The 15,905-nt window shown below is 35.6% G+C and overlaps 1 protein-coding gene across 5 annotated transcripts in view; it reads right to left on the reverse strand.

Annotated features, from left to right (window-relative positions):
* The window catches only part of RIC1 (RIC1 homolog, RAB6A GEF complex partner 1), a 46,574-nt gene that overhangs the window by 2,281 nt on the left and 28,388 nt on the right, over positions 1-15,905 (reverse strand). For 4 of the 5 annotated variants that reach the window (XM_038125607.1, XM_038125608.1, XM_038125606.1 and 1 more), the window contains exons 8-25: positions 15,767-15,855; positions 14,759-14,903; positions 14,236-14,284; positions 12,917-13,069; positions 12,427-12,630; positions 10,934-10,972; positions 10,561-10,671; positions 9,895-9,984; positions 9,150-9,310; positions 8,185-8,323; positions 7,021-7,137; positions 5,519-6,247; positions 5,041-5,199; positions 4,798-4,931; positions 3,513-3,799; positions 2,499-2,693; positions 550-727; positions 225-413 (exon numbers count right to left, since the gene is read on the reverse strand). In XM_038125607.1, the coding sequence (XP_037981535.1) occupies positions 225-413; positions 550-727; positions 2,499-2,693; positions 3,513-3,799; positions 4,798-4,931; positions 5,041-5,199; positions 5,519-6,247; positions 7,021-7,137; positions 8,185-8,323; positions 9,150-9,310; positions 9,895-9,984; positions 10,561-10,671; positions 10,934-10,972; positions 12,427-12,630; positions 12,917-13,069; positions 14,236-14,284; positions 14,759-14,903; positions 15,767-15,855 (3,168 nt within the window). Of the gene's footprint in view, positions 1-224; positions 414-549; positions 766-2,498; positions 2,694-3,512; positions 3,800-4,797; positions 4,932-5,040; positions 5,200-5,518; positions 6,248-7,020; positions 7,138-8,184; positions 8,324-9,149; positions 9,311-9,894; positions 9,985-10,560; positions 10,672-10,933; positions 10,973-12,426; positions 12,631-12,916; positions 13,070-14,235; positions 14,285-14,758; positions 14,904-15,766; positions 15,856-15,905 lie in introns of those variants that run through there. The other variant, XM_038125610.1, reaches the window with a different exon arrangement.

A 15,905-nucleotide genomic window follows, 5' to 3' on the forward strand; every position in this document is an offset into this window, starting at 1 on the left:
AAATAAAAAGAGAAAGGCAACCCTGATCAAACAATAAAAGTTGGAAAGCTGATTGCTCTGGGTTTGTTTCGGTTTGGTTTGTGTTTTGGGGTTTTTTTCCCAGTTTGATTACAACTCTCTGAAGTGAGGTTTCAGCGAAGGCCAAGGTAACAACTCAAAGTTACTTTATAGGTAACAAAATATCTACAGCTCAAATGAATAGGAAGGCAGAAAGTAAAACTTACCAATCTGTAGAAGCCCACTTCTCAACAGCATCTAGGCCAGTCTTGATATTCTGACAGATTTCTCCATCAATATCAGAGGACTGCATGATACTGAAAACCTGGTTGATAACTGAAGATTCTCTGAGAATAAGGCCTATGACAACACACCAATCCAGACATCCTGCTTCCATGAAGATATGTAGCAAATACCTATATGGAAAGAGAGGCTGTTTATTTTTCTACTCCCAAGACAAAAATTGCAGTGTGATTGTGTAGATTGTTTCTTTCTCTAAATGCTGCATGCCAGCAATTCTCAATTCTCAGTCTCAAAGGTGTCATTACTTACCGCAGCTGCACCTGTGACTTGTGTGGCCCTTTACTGGCCAGCTCTAGAGAGAGCTGCTCAAGCTCTGACTGAGTTAAACTTAGACTGGAGAAGTTTTCATCCACCATGGTCCAGTCTCCATCCACCATAGAACTTGTTTCAGTCAGGTCTGTCGCTGAACCAATGCTGCATTCATCACCTATCAAAAATACTCAGAAACATAAGGGAAAAAAGAAACTACTTACTTTAGTAAGACTCAGAATTTCTGAACTAGTTCCTATAAAAATTGACAAACAGTAATGCTTTATGGTGCATCACAGTTACTTCAAGCATATTGTCCATCTCGCTTCAGCACTCTTCTTGTCACACAGGATGGTAGAACTAATGTTGCAGAAATGCAATAGTTTTTCTATCCAGTAAAAATAATTCAGGAGAATTACTATCAGTAAGGCATCCTAGGTATGTGCTGGCAATCATCATAAAAGAACCAATACAGCATCTTGCATACTATAGTCCTAGAATTAAGTCTAGGAAGGGTTATAGTCTGTCTAAAATTCTGCTTATTTAACTTTAAACTTTGTTAAAATGAAGTTTCAACATCAAATTATTTTCTTTACACAAAACCATGAAGATTTTGAATGCTTTGTAAATATTTACCAGCACAAATTACAAAAAGAAGTATTTCCAGTAAAAACATGAAGAGCACATGCAGTAAAAGAATTTTCAAAAGAACAGTAACAACAAAGCTAAAAACATTACAGTGGTGAGTCATGAAGGCACCTACTCTTGAGAACTATTTCCATATTATAGCAAATGCATCTTTTCTTGGAAAAGGTTTAGGAAGTCAAAAAGTTATTTGATCTTCTTGTCCATAAATACCAGTGCTGGATTAGTAATTTGTGAAATTTTTATTAGAATTCAGCTTGCAATGTTTTGAACGCTATTAATTTAGTTTCTTTAAAAATAAACTGCTCCAAAATGCGTAGCAAGGTCCATTGAACTCAAAGGTCTTAATCCAGCTCAGAAAAAAAGCCCCACATATACCCGTTTATAGAAAGAGCAGTAGTGGCAGATAGCAGTAAAATCAGTGCAATGAAAAGAGATACCTATTTTTTTGCAGTCTCCAGATTTATAAAACAAGAGAAACAGGAGTGAAAATAAAATGAGACCATGCCCAAGCAGACAGAGAGGATCTCCAAATGCTCTGAATCTAACAGAAGACTCTACAGTTGTAAAAATTAAGAAATTGTAGCTCACATTAGGTACTTAGATCTTTGCCCTAATGGAGTGGAAATCACATGACTGAAATAAAACTGTTGAAAACGTTGCTCTGTGCTCAAGGACGAGAGGAAGTATACAAAATTTTAAAAAAACTAGAATGGTCTGACAAACTTTTCCCATCTCTGTGTTCAGAAAAAATACAAAGTACAATTTCTCTTTCTATTTTAGTAAACTCATCATACATTGCAGCTTCTAAAAAGCAATTTACATAAGGCCATAGGAAAAAATACAACTATACAGATCTCTAATTTCCTCAACTTCCTCAATAAGTAATATATCTAATATCATTCTTAAGAAACCCAAAAGCACAAAGTTCATGCAATTACAGCTGTTCCAACCCCTGCAAGAGGCTGATCTATGCAAGAGACAAGGAAACAAAAAGCCACAACGCAGGACACTCTTCCTACCCAGACTGAAAAAATACTGAACTTGAAGTTATCACCACAGATAGAAACTTCAGCAAGTATCTATTCCATGTTCAACTTCATGTACTTAGAGATGTACAACAAGGGCATTACCTTTCTGTTGTAAAAAAATCAGTTCACTTTTCAATAAGTCCTTTTTTTTTTTGCTGAATTTTTCTTATCAGTAGTTCAGAAGCGACAACACAGCAGTGACACGCAAGTATCAAAATACAAGCACACACTTCACATTCTTCCAATGAGCAGATAGAAGTAAGAGTGACTAACCTTTACTTAGCAAAGGAGAAAGGAATGCATCTTGCATGTGTGGACCATGGGATGAAACAGTGTCGATCTCTCTCTGAGAAGAGCTGATAGTACCAAGCCAGCTGCGACTGCGAGGTGTGTTTGAAATCCCTGTGTCCATTTCCATGTTTACAAAGGTGTCTGTAGACTGAGATTTTAGTAGTTGCTCCCCCACAGCTAAAAAAATCAAAACACACCACAGAAAAATCATGTAAGTATCCAGAAGGAAACTTAGACAGTTCTCTCCAGGCATTTCAGGAAGCTAAAACTTGCATCTAAGTCAATATTCAGGGGACCAATGAAATTCAAGGGAATGCAGCAAGTTTAGGCATTTCAGGAATTTCTGACCAGCTTTTTGTGAGAGCACTGGCATAAAAGAAGTATGATGTAATAAAGTGTTAGCATCAACAGAAGTAAATAATGATGCTGTTACTGAGCAGAGGAAGACTTGGCAGCAATGTCAACCTTGCCATATAGAGATAAGGTAGCAAATGTCCAACTTTGCTGTAAGGAGGTAAGGTAGTGAACTGAAGAGATCAGTAACATAAGGGAGGTTTAGAAGTCTTCAAAGTTCTTACCATCTAACAAAGTTAATTTCAAACATTAGGAACATTACTATCTAATTTTTAAAAAGTTAATCAAAAGCTCATCTAGGGACTACAAAAGAATATTGGTTTTAGTAATTTTCTGCAGCAGAATTTACACTGAAGCAATTTCCATGTTGAGTTCATTATCTACACTTACGTCCAATTCAGTACACCTGAGAAAGCGGGAGATTGTTTGATTACAGAAATGGTAATCAAACAAGAGATACTGTCTATGCTAATCATAATCTCTTAAAAAATACACTTTGTGTGAGAAAGTTGTGCAGGTGGCAAGCCTCAGCCTGTTCTTTATCTTGGCTAAACAGAGGCAGAACAGACTGAGATTCACAGATGTAGCATTGCAGGAGGGCAATCTGCATTTGAAATCTGTCAAACTCAGATGCTACTGTACCTGTCTTGTACTTTCCATTCTTGAAAGGTGAATTAATGGATGAAGCTGGTATAACTGGAAATGGCCAGAGGAAATCCTTGTGTAGCTTTTTCAAAGCACACACAAAATCCTCCACACGGGCAGCTCTGGCTCGCTCCTTGCACAACCAGCCGATCAGCTCAAAGCCCAACTGTGCAGCAAAGCAGCCAAGGTCTTTCAGCTTGATTTCCTCCAGCAGACGCCGAGCATGCCGCCAGAGCATCATGTCAATGTACATGTTCTCAGCACAGTCACTGTCTTTACTCCACCTACACACACAGCACAGAACAGCCAAGTGAACACTGATAAGGCTGAGTCACAAAGGCCACAACTGCAGAACATCGAGTCACCAGAGTAGTAAAAAGGGGAGCTTTCTATATAAACAGCAGAAGCAGTTTCCCTAATTCCTTGCTGTTTATATTCTCAAAAAGATCCCACTGCCTCAACAGGTAGGTGAAATAAAGGATTTAAGTTACAACAGCAGCAGTTTTTATAGAGCAGTAAACTATTAGCAATGCAAGAAAAAGTAAAGTAGGAGAGAAAAGGCAGATGACAATGCAAAGTTTAGAGAAATAGTCAAGTATTGGCCTAGAGCCCTTCCTATCCAAACCTTTAAGACAATACTCTCTATTAAAAATTACTAATTCAGAACTTATACTAGGATGGTTTTAGAAATCAGGATGGGGAAAAACACCAAAGCAAAGATAAAAATGAATTTCAGTTCAATACCACTTCTGAAGTATAACCCCTATCAATATCAAGTCAGTATACAGCAGCTTTAGAGGGGTTCACCCCAAGGCATAAAAGGTGCTATTTGTAGCTTGGAAACACAGTGCTCGATAAAGATGTGCACAGTAGCAGAGCAGTACACTGTGATGCTGTGAACTGTGAGCTCTTCAAAATGTATAATGTATTTTTCAGCAAAAAAGGTCCTTTAAATATGAGGCATGTGGTCTCACTAGCTGCTTAAATTACTACACACGTAATGTGCACCACATCCAGTGGTTTCCAGAGTTTTTTGGTCAGCAATATCTATGTAAGCATGCCTGTGCATACATACAAACACACATGCATATATTTACATTTGTGAGAATATATTTTCCCAAGAATGTTATGAGACACAAACAGTACAAAAGTTGTGAAATTATAAATGCAAAAGATGTAGAAGGAGATTATGACCAATCTATAATGTAATTTATTTCTGTAACTTAAATTGGTAAGAAAGTTAGTCCTCTACCTAATAAAGTGGGGAAGGAGAGGACATTACCTTTTTCCAGATGGGCCAGAGGGCATACTCAGTGTTTTTGTCAGATTAAATTTGCTATGGAGATTCTCTGCTGACTGGGATAAACTAATGCTGCGATGCCTGAAGAATTCAAAACCACCACTTGAACTAGGTTCCTAAAAGCAAGAAACCAAAACATACACTGAAAGGACCAAACGTGATATATAACATGAAGATTAATCATACAAGGCTTGATGCCCAGTATTTACTTTTCTCATCACAAACCTGAGTTGTTGGTGTAGCTGGGGGTGTTTCTGTTTCTCCAGAGCCAATGGCTTTAAGAAATCTAATCATATGACGACAGAGATCCCACTTCCCCTGCTCTAAGGCAGTATTAAACAGGAGAGTAGCGTGTTGTCTGCTAACTGCTGGAACTTCCATATTCTGCATGCAACAAAGCATAATTAAATTATTTATTTTCACTATAGAACATCAGAAGTTCTATTAAGTCAAGCCACACTACTTCGCATTTCAGTATACCAAAGATTATAAACAATAAATTTCATACTATAATTTTCCCATTTAAAACAGTAAACTAGCTACTTACACTGCATGATCTTACCACCCTTCATAACTGGACATAATATCAACAGAAAACTGTTAAAGATCTGTTGAACACACACAACTTTGATATGACATTATTTTTAAAATACTGTAATATTAGTAAATATCAGTACTCTTGCAATGTATCTGGTGCTGTTACCTGTAGGATAATAAGGTAAGAGGCAGCTGTGTCTAAGTCCTGGGCCATTAAGCACTCTTCAAATAAGTCTTTTGGGTTTCCAACAGCAGCAAAAAGGTAATTCCACAGGGCATATTCTGTCTTCCTAGCACAATGAACAACTGTCTGCAGGAAGAGGGGGAATTCTGTAATGAACTTCGCCACAGTGGGAAGGAGAGGGTCGGGAATGGGTTCCCGCGAGGTAGCTTCTTCTTCCAGCACTTCATGAAGCATCAGTTCTAGTACATGAGGAAAGTATGGCAATGTGGCACAGGAGTGGGCCAAAAGCAAGGCTTGTTCACCGAGGTTCCTAACCAAGAGCTGGCGCAAAATGTGATGGAGGTAGATCTGAGAGGTTCTCTCAACAATGGAGAAAGGAAAGAGAACCTCTAAGTGTTCTCTAGCACTGGTTTGAGTGTATAAACAGTCATAGAGCACAGTGTCATTAACAGCACCAAGAACCAAGGCATCTTCAAACAAAACAGCCAATGGGTATATGTTGATGTGGAAAGGCAGCATGATCCGTCTTGACAGAAAGGAATGCGGTTTTCGATGATCTCTGGGAAACAGGGGAAGCCATACTTTCATACCTGCCCCACCACAGCTGAGCCACAGAGCCTCCAGTAAGTGGCGTTTCTGTTTGTTAATCCTGCAAGTAGTCCATACATTTTCAACAGACTGGGCTAGGACAACTGGAGCACAAAAAGGCAGCTATTTAAAATGAAAAAAAAAAAATTCAGTATCCATTATTCCTTTTATTTTTACCCTATTCACAAGAACTTTATTTTTCAGCTAAGTACTGTCTTCAAATAAGTTATTCTTCTAACAAAGAAGAAACAAATCTGCTTCTCTCTTATCTGCATCCTAGCATGTGACAAAAGACTACTTAATACTTATATTAATCAAGGCATTTCTTTCTTTTTTTAACCTTCTTAAAACTTAGTCAGGAAGCAGAGAGATAAGAATAAAGATGAAAAATAAAAACTTGCTCTCTACTTCTTCAGTTAGTCCCCAGGTCCAACCTAGAACTGACAAATCTTTATCTGAATTTTCCAAATTTCACTCTCCCAATGTGCTTGTTTCATATACAATTGGTTTTCATCAGCTCAGAAGAATTGGAAGTTCAGTTATTGATTTCTATAGTTGTTATTGCCAAGAACTTTGTAAATGTACTCTGCAAAAAATGATAATATTCCATAAACATACACAACAGTTCTGGACAGACTAGAGATTTTCTGTTATTGGTGCATATGAAATTTTGGGCATTATCTTTACTCTTAAAGCTTGTATATTTCACTTCAATATAATTAGCGAACACGAGCAAATGCTAATAAATGCTTCCAGCCAACAATTCCGTCTATAAGCATAGATACTGCCTTGCTTATAGTCTTATTTTCTTTATGTCTGAACCACTCTCTTGTACAGCTTCTTCCATCACTGACATCTTTGAAGCCATAAGCAATACTCCACATATATTTACTCACATGCTTTCTTTGATTAGGATTATTATCTTTATCTCGTATCTGGGGTCCAGATCGATCCCTCTGCAACATGATAAGCTGTCCTGCTAAGTTAAGCATAATACTTTCAGCTTCACAAGCCTAAGGATAGAAAGAATATTATGCAAATTATTTAAGCTTTTTGAATTATAATTTTATCATAACCATATTAAAAACCCAGAAAAAAATGTGAATTAAATGTGACACTTTACAGAGATGACTAACAGCTGAATTCAATATAGAAGGACTCAGAAAAATCAAGAACCAGTTCTTGTGCAAATGAATAAATATTAGAAGGTTTCTTATTCACCAAATTCATTCCATGTGTTTAATATGGACTTTTTCCAAACATGTGTCTTAAAATGGGCAAGCCACCAGTATTCTGAGAAAAATAAAGCTCTCTATTCTTATCAGTATCATCACAGTATGACTGCCAGTATCTGACTGCAAAGACTAACACTGGTACACAACCCAAGAGCTGAGCCAAAAAGAGCTGAGCCCCACTTGTACAGCATCTTGCACTTTTATTTAGCTGCAGTTAGAGAAAAATTGTTTTAATAAGGTGTGTCAAGAAAGCAAACTGTTATGCTCAGTTAAGCCTACTCCATTTTTGTTTACAACAAAAATCCAAGTTCTCTTTGCACGTGCTTTCAGTGCCCTGACAAAATTCTCAAGGCAGGGACCTTCACATCTTAAGCCATTGTTTGGCTGTTACAGAATTGACAAAGAGTGCCTTATAGGGTCATATGCCATCTTTTCATTTTTTCTGTTTCTTCTTTGAGTAATGGACATGTTGTTGCAAGAAAGGTAATTCCTAATGCCATGGATTGCTCTGGTTTTTGACTTAATACATGATAGAGGCAACATACCCTTGACATAGTTAAATTTACTTTGTTCACCAAGACTTGGTCTCAAACTTTGCAAGTTAAGAAGGTATGAGATAAAATCTAAACTCTTGCTTCTTTATCCACCCCCTCACCCCCAATTCCCACATAAAATGTCTATATAATGAACATCAGAAAACCCATGCTCTGGATTTTACCACATAGAAGAGTCACTGATTCATGACTGATTTATTAGCCAGGTAATCTTTAAGGAGTAAGCCAACAAATTCAGGCACCAATTCTATCAAATTTCAAGATCTGTTACCTGCTGAGGCATCTTCAAGGTGATGCCCGTCTCTGTTCTCACTGATGTCAATGTAACAGATACTACAAGAAAAGGATGAGGAATGTACCGAGACATGGACACTTCTTGAAGAATCTGGATACTGGCAGTAGGATTAAGACTGAAAGGAAAATTACTACATTCAGAAATTTTACAACAGTACTTAACATGAAACAACTACCTTGAAGTAAACCTAACGAAAATAAGCAACTTACCCTTAGCAAACAATTTACTCTATGGAACAAATGACATTGCTTTAATCAGGAATCAGTAGAAATGCCCACATATCTACTCTATATAAAGTTACCAAACAAACCTGAACTGGGTTACTGATCTTGATACTTTGGGAAATACAGCTCTGTGTGGGTAGAAGACAATATCAGATACTTCAGAATATAATTCTATTGACCCTTCAGTGTGACAGTTTTGAGGTTTGGATTCTGTTGGGAGCTTTTTTAAAAGCATTGAAAATATTTTTCTTCTAAGTTCATCAACAGCTTGCTTTTTTCTACCACAAAAAAGGTCCCTTCTTGCTAAAAAGATATCATAACTGTAAGAAAAATCACCTACATAGGCACTTAAACCCCCCCACCCAATCTCTGAATCTTTATCTCCTCCTTAGATTCACTCATCTTATTTGTCTGAAAGAATCTAGCATATTTTACATTGCTACTTCTTTTGTACTAAAACAATTCAACAGCACACCAAGACCAAACCTTTTCTCTCTTTGTCTTTGCAAACCTGCTGCCACCTTCCCTTCACTAATTATTGCTTCTAATGTTAGAAACATGTTTTTATTTTAAAATATTCCCATAACACCACTATGTATTTTAAAAATCTGACTCCACCAGCTATCAAACACCTTTGTATTATTGTAGGAATTTACTCAGACTGAAAGCAGATCTACAGGTACCTTACTGCAAAAGTATTCAAATAGTGATACTCACCCCTCAGATCTTCTCTCAATACTGTAAAGGCAAATGGAACAATCTGCTCTGAACAGTATCACAATGTCCCGGAAGACACTCAGTAGTAACGTGTTTGCTTGCACTTTGGTGATGTGAGCAAACGCATTGTCAAGGTTAGACGTTCGCAGGTAGATTCTCAGCTGTAAGGAAAAGCAGTTGTTTGAATACAGGTTCTGTTTACCAACAAGTTAATACTAATTCCACTTCTGGTTATTTTCTTTATTGTGGAATGGCTGTCAAGAATTTCTACCAAGACACACTACTGAGTTTTTGTTTCATCAGGTACTTTATCCATTGTATTTTATTATTATAGCCGAAGTAGTTAAAGCACAGTACAGCCAAATCTGAAGTACTGAACAACAATCATAAGGAAGGAATTTTATTCACCACTTTTGAAAAGCAAAGAGTAAGTAAATCTCCTCTGCCCATATAGTTTAAAAGCTTGCAAAATTGTCCCAAAACGCAAAAATGTCACAAAGTTTTCAGAACAATGAGTAGATTCACTGTAGTCAGCAGAAAACAGTTTTTAGTAACAACAAAAATTTTCTGCAAAGAATTACTTACATGTTAATATATAAACTCTAAATATAACCAAAAGCCACCAAACTTTATACTGTATAAACATGTTTACAATATCACAATAAATTTCATGCTTATAATACTACTGTCATACAGATCAGATATTGTAATCATTATGTGTTTACTTTGAAGAAAAGTATCTCACCTCTTCCTGGTGATCATTTAAATTATAACATGCAAGAACAATGAAGTCATTCCACCATGCTAAGCCACCTGTTACCATCATAGTTTGCTCCTGAAAAGAAAAAAGCAAGCAGATGACATATAGGGATGTATTTTTATATGCTTAAACACACAGACATGTACATTATATGGAAAATTTCTTAAAGCCACGCATAATCTCTGTAAGCTTTATGCATAGTGGCAAGACCATGTATAAGAAGTTTTTAATGTTTAAAATAACCAAAGTACTAAAGAGTAGTATGTGAAGGACAAACCTCATCCTACAAAATTCCACAGTTCTTTATCCCTGGACTCTCTCAAATGTGTTTCTAGCCAGAATTTACAAGCTTTACATCCAAAGCTACATCACGTGAATTCTCAGATAAGAGAAATGGAATTAAGTGTGTGACTACACGCACTTAAAATTGGAATATTCTGCTAATATTCAGACACAAATTAGTGTGTCAAAACTGTAAGATCTGTGTTTCAGACATTTTATGAGAAACACATGTATAGCCAGCATCCCTAATACCAAGTGTGTCTACAGGCTGTTTACTTGAAAATTATACACTTTAATTTTCTCCAAGTCTCACATCCCAACAAATGAAATCTTCCCTGTGCACCAGAATAAAATTCCACAACCTCTCACCTGGGTAATGTTTCCAAACAGCTTCCATTTTTTGGTGAGTAAAGAATAATGTGCAAAACCAAACTTGCCAACAACAGCTACATTCTGTCCAAGCTTGTCAATAGCTGAAAACTGTAAAAAAGAAATAAAAGCTACCAGAACCTCAGAAGGGAACTTATTTAAACAATATATCCTATCCAAATATGCACCACAAGGCAGTAACATCAGACTTAAAACTTGTACAGTATCTTCATGTTTCATACTTTACTGACACAGTTTTCTTTCTGTAATGTAAAATAATGATTTAATTTTCAGAGTTCAGCCAATCCTAATGGACAATTATAACCATCCAATATTTTCAAATAAGCGTAAACATATTCTTAAAATAACTCACCCTTATTGGCCAGTTGCTCTCTAGATATGTACTATGAATCTAAAAAAAAAGAGAAAACCAAAATCACATGACTATACCAACTACCATTAAACTACTGATTAATTGTCACATCCTATAAGAATTTGGACAATGTCAGTGTTTTTTTTTCAAAACACTATCATAAAGGTATTTAATGTTGGAATTTTTTTTTAAATACAATTACTGCCCACACACGAAAAGTTACTGATGCCTTAATGTTACCCTGTTTTGAATACACAAAATATCAAAATGCATTAACAACATACACCAACTAATACTATATTACAGATTAATAGTCATGATTTGCTCATCTCTCCTCCCAGCTACTTCCCTCTCTAAGAGAATCTTTCAGAGGAACATAAAGGTTTTAATAAATACAGTCTTCAGACAGGACTTTCAACATAGGGATGAAATTTCTAATCCGATCACAAATACACACCAGCATATCCAAAAGCCTTCTTATGAGAGAACTTTACTGGAATACGTCAGATCAAATCTCAACTCTGTATTCTTCACATCACATAGGATGATACAACACCAGCTTAGAACTCCATTCTCTGATCTGACACAGGGCAGGTAGGTACTCTTGAGACCCAGCCACTGTCCTTTTTCATGGATATGTTGCTCTGCATAGTAATTCTAATTGTTTCAGCTTTACTTTTACCATAGAACAAAGATATCTCCTTCCTACACCAGTTTTTGAAGACAGAAGAGCTACCTGGCCAGCTAAAGTGGAAATTCAACAGTATCTAGAACCTGTCTGACATGCCTAGAATCAAATACTTTTTAATACTACTGGTTCATGTGCTATGTGAAGAACAAAATAATTGGGACCTTTCCAAAATCTCCATTTGAGAAGTGTCACCAATTCAAGCATCAAGGAATACACATTAGAATTACAGGTTAAAAGACATTTATATTTTTATTTCTTTTCTATGTTTCTTTCTATATATGTTTTGTAAGTCCCATTACTACCCTGGAAACAATTTTTTCTTTGAAAGCCTGATATTGTGAAGTTTTAGTTTCATGCTTAAATACCTGCCATTTTTTAAGCTTGAAAATACAGCTGGAGTCTGAAGGCTATATTCATCAGCTGAATATATTTTAAAGCATTTTGCATAAATAACAAAACAAACACCTAAATTATTTCTTGCGTGTTGCACTTATTCTCTCTTTCAAAGCCCAGGAAAGTAATCAACTACTCCTTCCCAAAGTCATTAAGAGCTTTCAGACTGTGTTTATTGGCTAGGAGGCAAACTCACAGCCACAAGGCTGATAGGACCAATGATGCTTTACCTTTTGTCAATGAGAAAAAGCTGTAGCATAGCAAACCCCCAGAGACAATAAAAAGGCAATGATCTTATACCAAAGGAAAAAGGTCTGGCAGAGAGTGAGGAGATCATATTCTACTGCATATTCTACTCCTACAAACTCTTGCAAGCACAAAGCACATATGGGCAACCAGGATCAATTACCTGTACAACATGCCAATGCCGGTGTCCTAGTAAAGTGCTTAAACCCTGAGAATCTAAACTGCCATCTGAAAATGGGCCTCTTTCCCTGGTGTGGTTATGTTCAGAGTGTGACAAAGTATTTCTGGGACTCTGAGTCTGTGCTGCATCTCCACAGTTCAAATATAAGCGATCTTCTCCTTGAAGGAGGACTTGCTCCTGGTTACTCTGTATTAAAACCAAAACAAAAGAAAAGAAAAAAAGGAACTTTGAATTCCACATACAGAAGACAAAGGAAAACACATGATCAATATATTAAGAGATTCTAAGTAAACAATATAAAATATTGCATGGCAATATTTTCACAGTACCATTTTTAATGCTCTATGACAAAAAAGAAAGACAACTCTAATGGCTGCAGAACAGACTTAAAACCTGAGAGAACAATTCGGAGGTCACCTAAAACTGGAAGTATGAGATAAAAGAAGGATGTATTCATCAACAAAAATCTTACCATACAAGGATTAACAGTGAGTGCACTCTTGATGAACTGAAACTGCAGAATACCAAACTGTTGAGCTTCACTATTTGCATTTCTTTCAGGTTTCATGTTTGAAGAAGAATTCCCATCAATAACCCACAGATGATACCCTTCTGATCCCCAGGTCTGAAGGTAAAAGAATAACAATAATAAAATCCCCAGCCCAACACTACATTCCTATATATAAATGTAATACTATATATTCTCATAAAACAAGAACTACAGAAACTTATTGTAAGAAACTTACGAAGTAAGAACTAAGAAACTTATTGTACAGATCTTACGATATACATGAGCCTGGAAAAAATCCACACATTTTGTTGTTCCAAACCATATCACTACAGGAATCAAAACAGTAAAATTCACAAGGTACAGTAAGAATCTAGTTTGAACTACTTCCCATCTTATGTAAAAAAATAATGATTAAATGAAGTGCAACTGTGCAAAGACACCCACATAAGTAACGAAGACTGTTTAGCTTGAAGTTTAGGGCAACAAACAAAAATTCCATAGAATGAGGTATGAAACAATCCTGATTTCCAAAATTACACTGGCTGTTGCTCATCAAATTTAATGATATCAACATTTCAATTTTTGAAAATTTTTAATAGGTACATTTAAAAGGTACTGTCATTGCATACATGTAACTCCACTTGGGATGCCTATTCAGAGTTGTCAATCTTCATAGCCACTATGTCATGATGAATAAACCAAATTGGGTTAGGAATACTGCACAAAATTCACCAGGGTTTGTATGAGGCCTTGTAGAATTTGTTTGAAATTTGTTTTAAATTAAAATTTACTCTAATTTATTCTATTTATTTATTGATTTTACAGACTAGCAGGATTGGATTTAATGTTAACTAGTTTGTATTAAAAAAACAGCAGTTAAGTTTCTCTGGAATTTATAATCTGAGTAAAGTGACTTTAACTGTCAAAGGCTAGCTAGTAATTTTAGAGAAATAAGGCAGTTTAAAATTAATGTTGATCTGTGTCTCACTGCACTTTGAAATACAGCATCAAAATAAAAAAGCAAAATTAGGAAAAAAATGAAAATGTACATTCTTAATATTAAAAGCAAAGGCATGAAAAGGCACGCCATGCATACTTCACGAAAAAAATTCATCAGTTGTACTTTTGTCCTTCAATAAAATATTGTAGGAAAGGCATCTTACTATGAAAACTAATTAGGCAAAAGAAAGACAGTTTGATTTTCTGAAAATCTGTTATACTAAAACCAATTTAAAATACTAAGAGTCAGCCTATTTCAGTATTTTTACATCTATATTTACCATGGAACAGATTTTTAGAGGGTCCTTTTTGGCACCATCAGATTGATACCTTAAAAACAGAACAGAACAAGTTTGAGTTTGCAAATGACTTCATCAGAATAATCAATTAAATTCCTATCTTCGTATTTTCATATGGTTCTATACTGAACCTCATCTCAAATGGTACAGCCTGTTTGATCCATGACACTACAAAAAAGGCAATGCAACTGTCAGATGTCTAGCATAAACTATTTGAAATACAGACACTGAGAGAATTTTAGTATTTGCTTGCTCAAGCTTGCTTCTAGGGTAATTTTCTTTTACAGACAAAAAAAACATTACAAAACAAAAATAATACATTTTTCCTTATATTTAAATGATCCCCTCCTAAAAATTTGCCAAGCTATCTCAATATCTAAGAAATCATAAAGGAAAAAGAGATTTTAAAAAAGCTAATACAGCAAATTAATTTATAATTACATGCTTTCAGTTAGAAAAACCAACACTTTAATAAACTCTTTACAATGTCATTAAAAATACTCACGCAAAATCACCTCCTAAAGTACAGATAAGTTGAGCACCAAAAACACTCCATAAGGACAAACCTCCACATTCCCAGGTCACCATCACAACACAGCTATCAGGTGACCATCTGATTAGTTTAACAGGTCCTGTTTTATTCCAAATATCTGTTTAAAAGTAGACAACAAAGTAAGTGAAACCAGTGAAATTCTTTCAACTGGTTTCACTGTAAAAGTAAAACAAAAATATATTGAAGTAAATATTTGATTTTTCAATTAACTGACGTATTTATCAAACTGACCATCTCAAAATGAACAAGTAGCAAAGAAAAAATGGTTTCTTTCCAATGCATGCTTGGTTTCATAAGAAACTAGAAACTAAGAATACAGGAAAACATGCCAGAAGTATACTGCTATAAGACAACCACAAAACCACAATTCTAATAAAATAATTTTTGGACAATAGAGGCACTTAACACAACTGTAAAACTTATTTATGGATTTGTTTTTTAACTGCAAACCAATAGACACACATATTTTCAGCAGAGGATGCAATTTACCCCCTTTGTATGGTCCTTACTCTCAAGCACAGAATACTACATGAAAAAATTCACTGCAGTGCAGTGTATTACTCAGTATTTTTTCTGTACCCTCTATGTCAGTTGCTTCAAATTAATTCACAGTTCTATTATATTCATTATCAGTTTCGGCAATAACCTCTAATTTCCTGAGGTAATTGAAAATCAATTTCAAGATGAAGAATTAGTTTAAAAAACTAACAAAAACCACAAATCACCCACCCAAACCTCACATACAAAACACATCTGAAAGTCTATTAAAAAAGCAAGCAGCCAAAAGTGCAAAGACACAAGAGTTAATTACTACAGAAATTAGCTACAGGAATAGACAGGAGTAAATAATATTCACATCAGTGATTATGCAAACAAATAAACAGAGGTTAACTAGCCAATGATAAAAGTATAGTATACCCTAAAAGCAGCTGGAAAATTCTAGCAATAAAAGTAGCTCACCAGGATATTGTTTTGGTGTCAGTTCCAATTTATGAGAAAACTGCATGGCGCCAGTGGTGGTATCTATTGTATAAACCTGCACAGAGCCACTGGAAGACATTACACATGCTTTAGACTACAAACCTTTTGGATTTCTTAT

This window comes from Motacilla alba, chromosome Z (genome assembly GCF_015832195.1).
Source record: "Motacilla alba alba isolate MOTALB_02 chromosome Z, Motacilla_alba_V1.0_pri, whole genome shotgun sequence".
Classification (NCBI taxonomy): domain Eukaryota; kingdom Metazoa; phylum Chordata; class Aves; order Passeriformes; family Motacillidae; genus Motacilla; species Motacilla alba.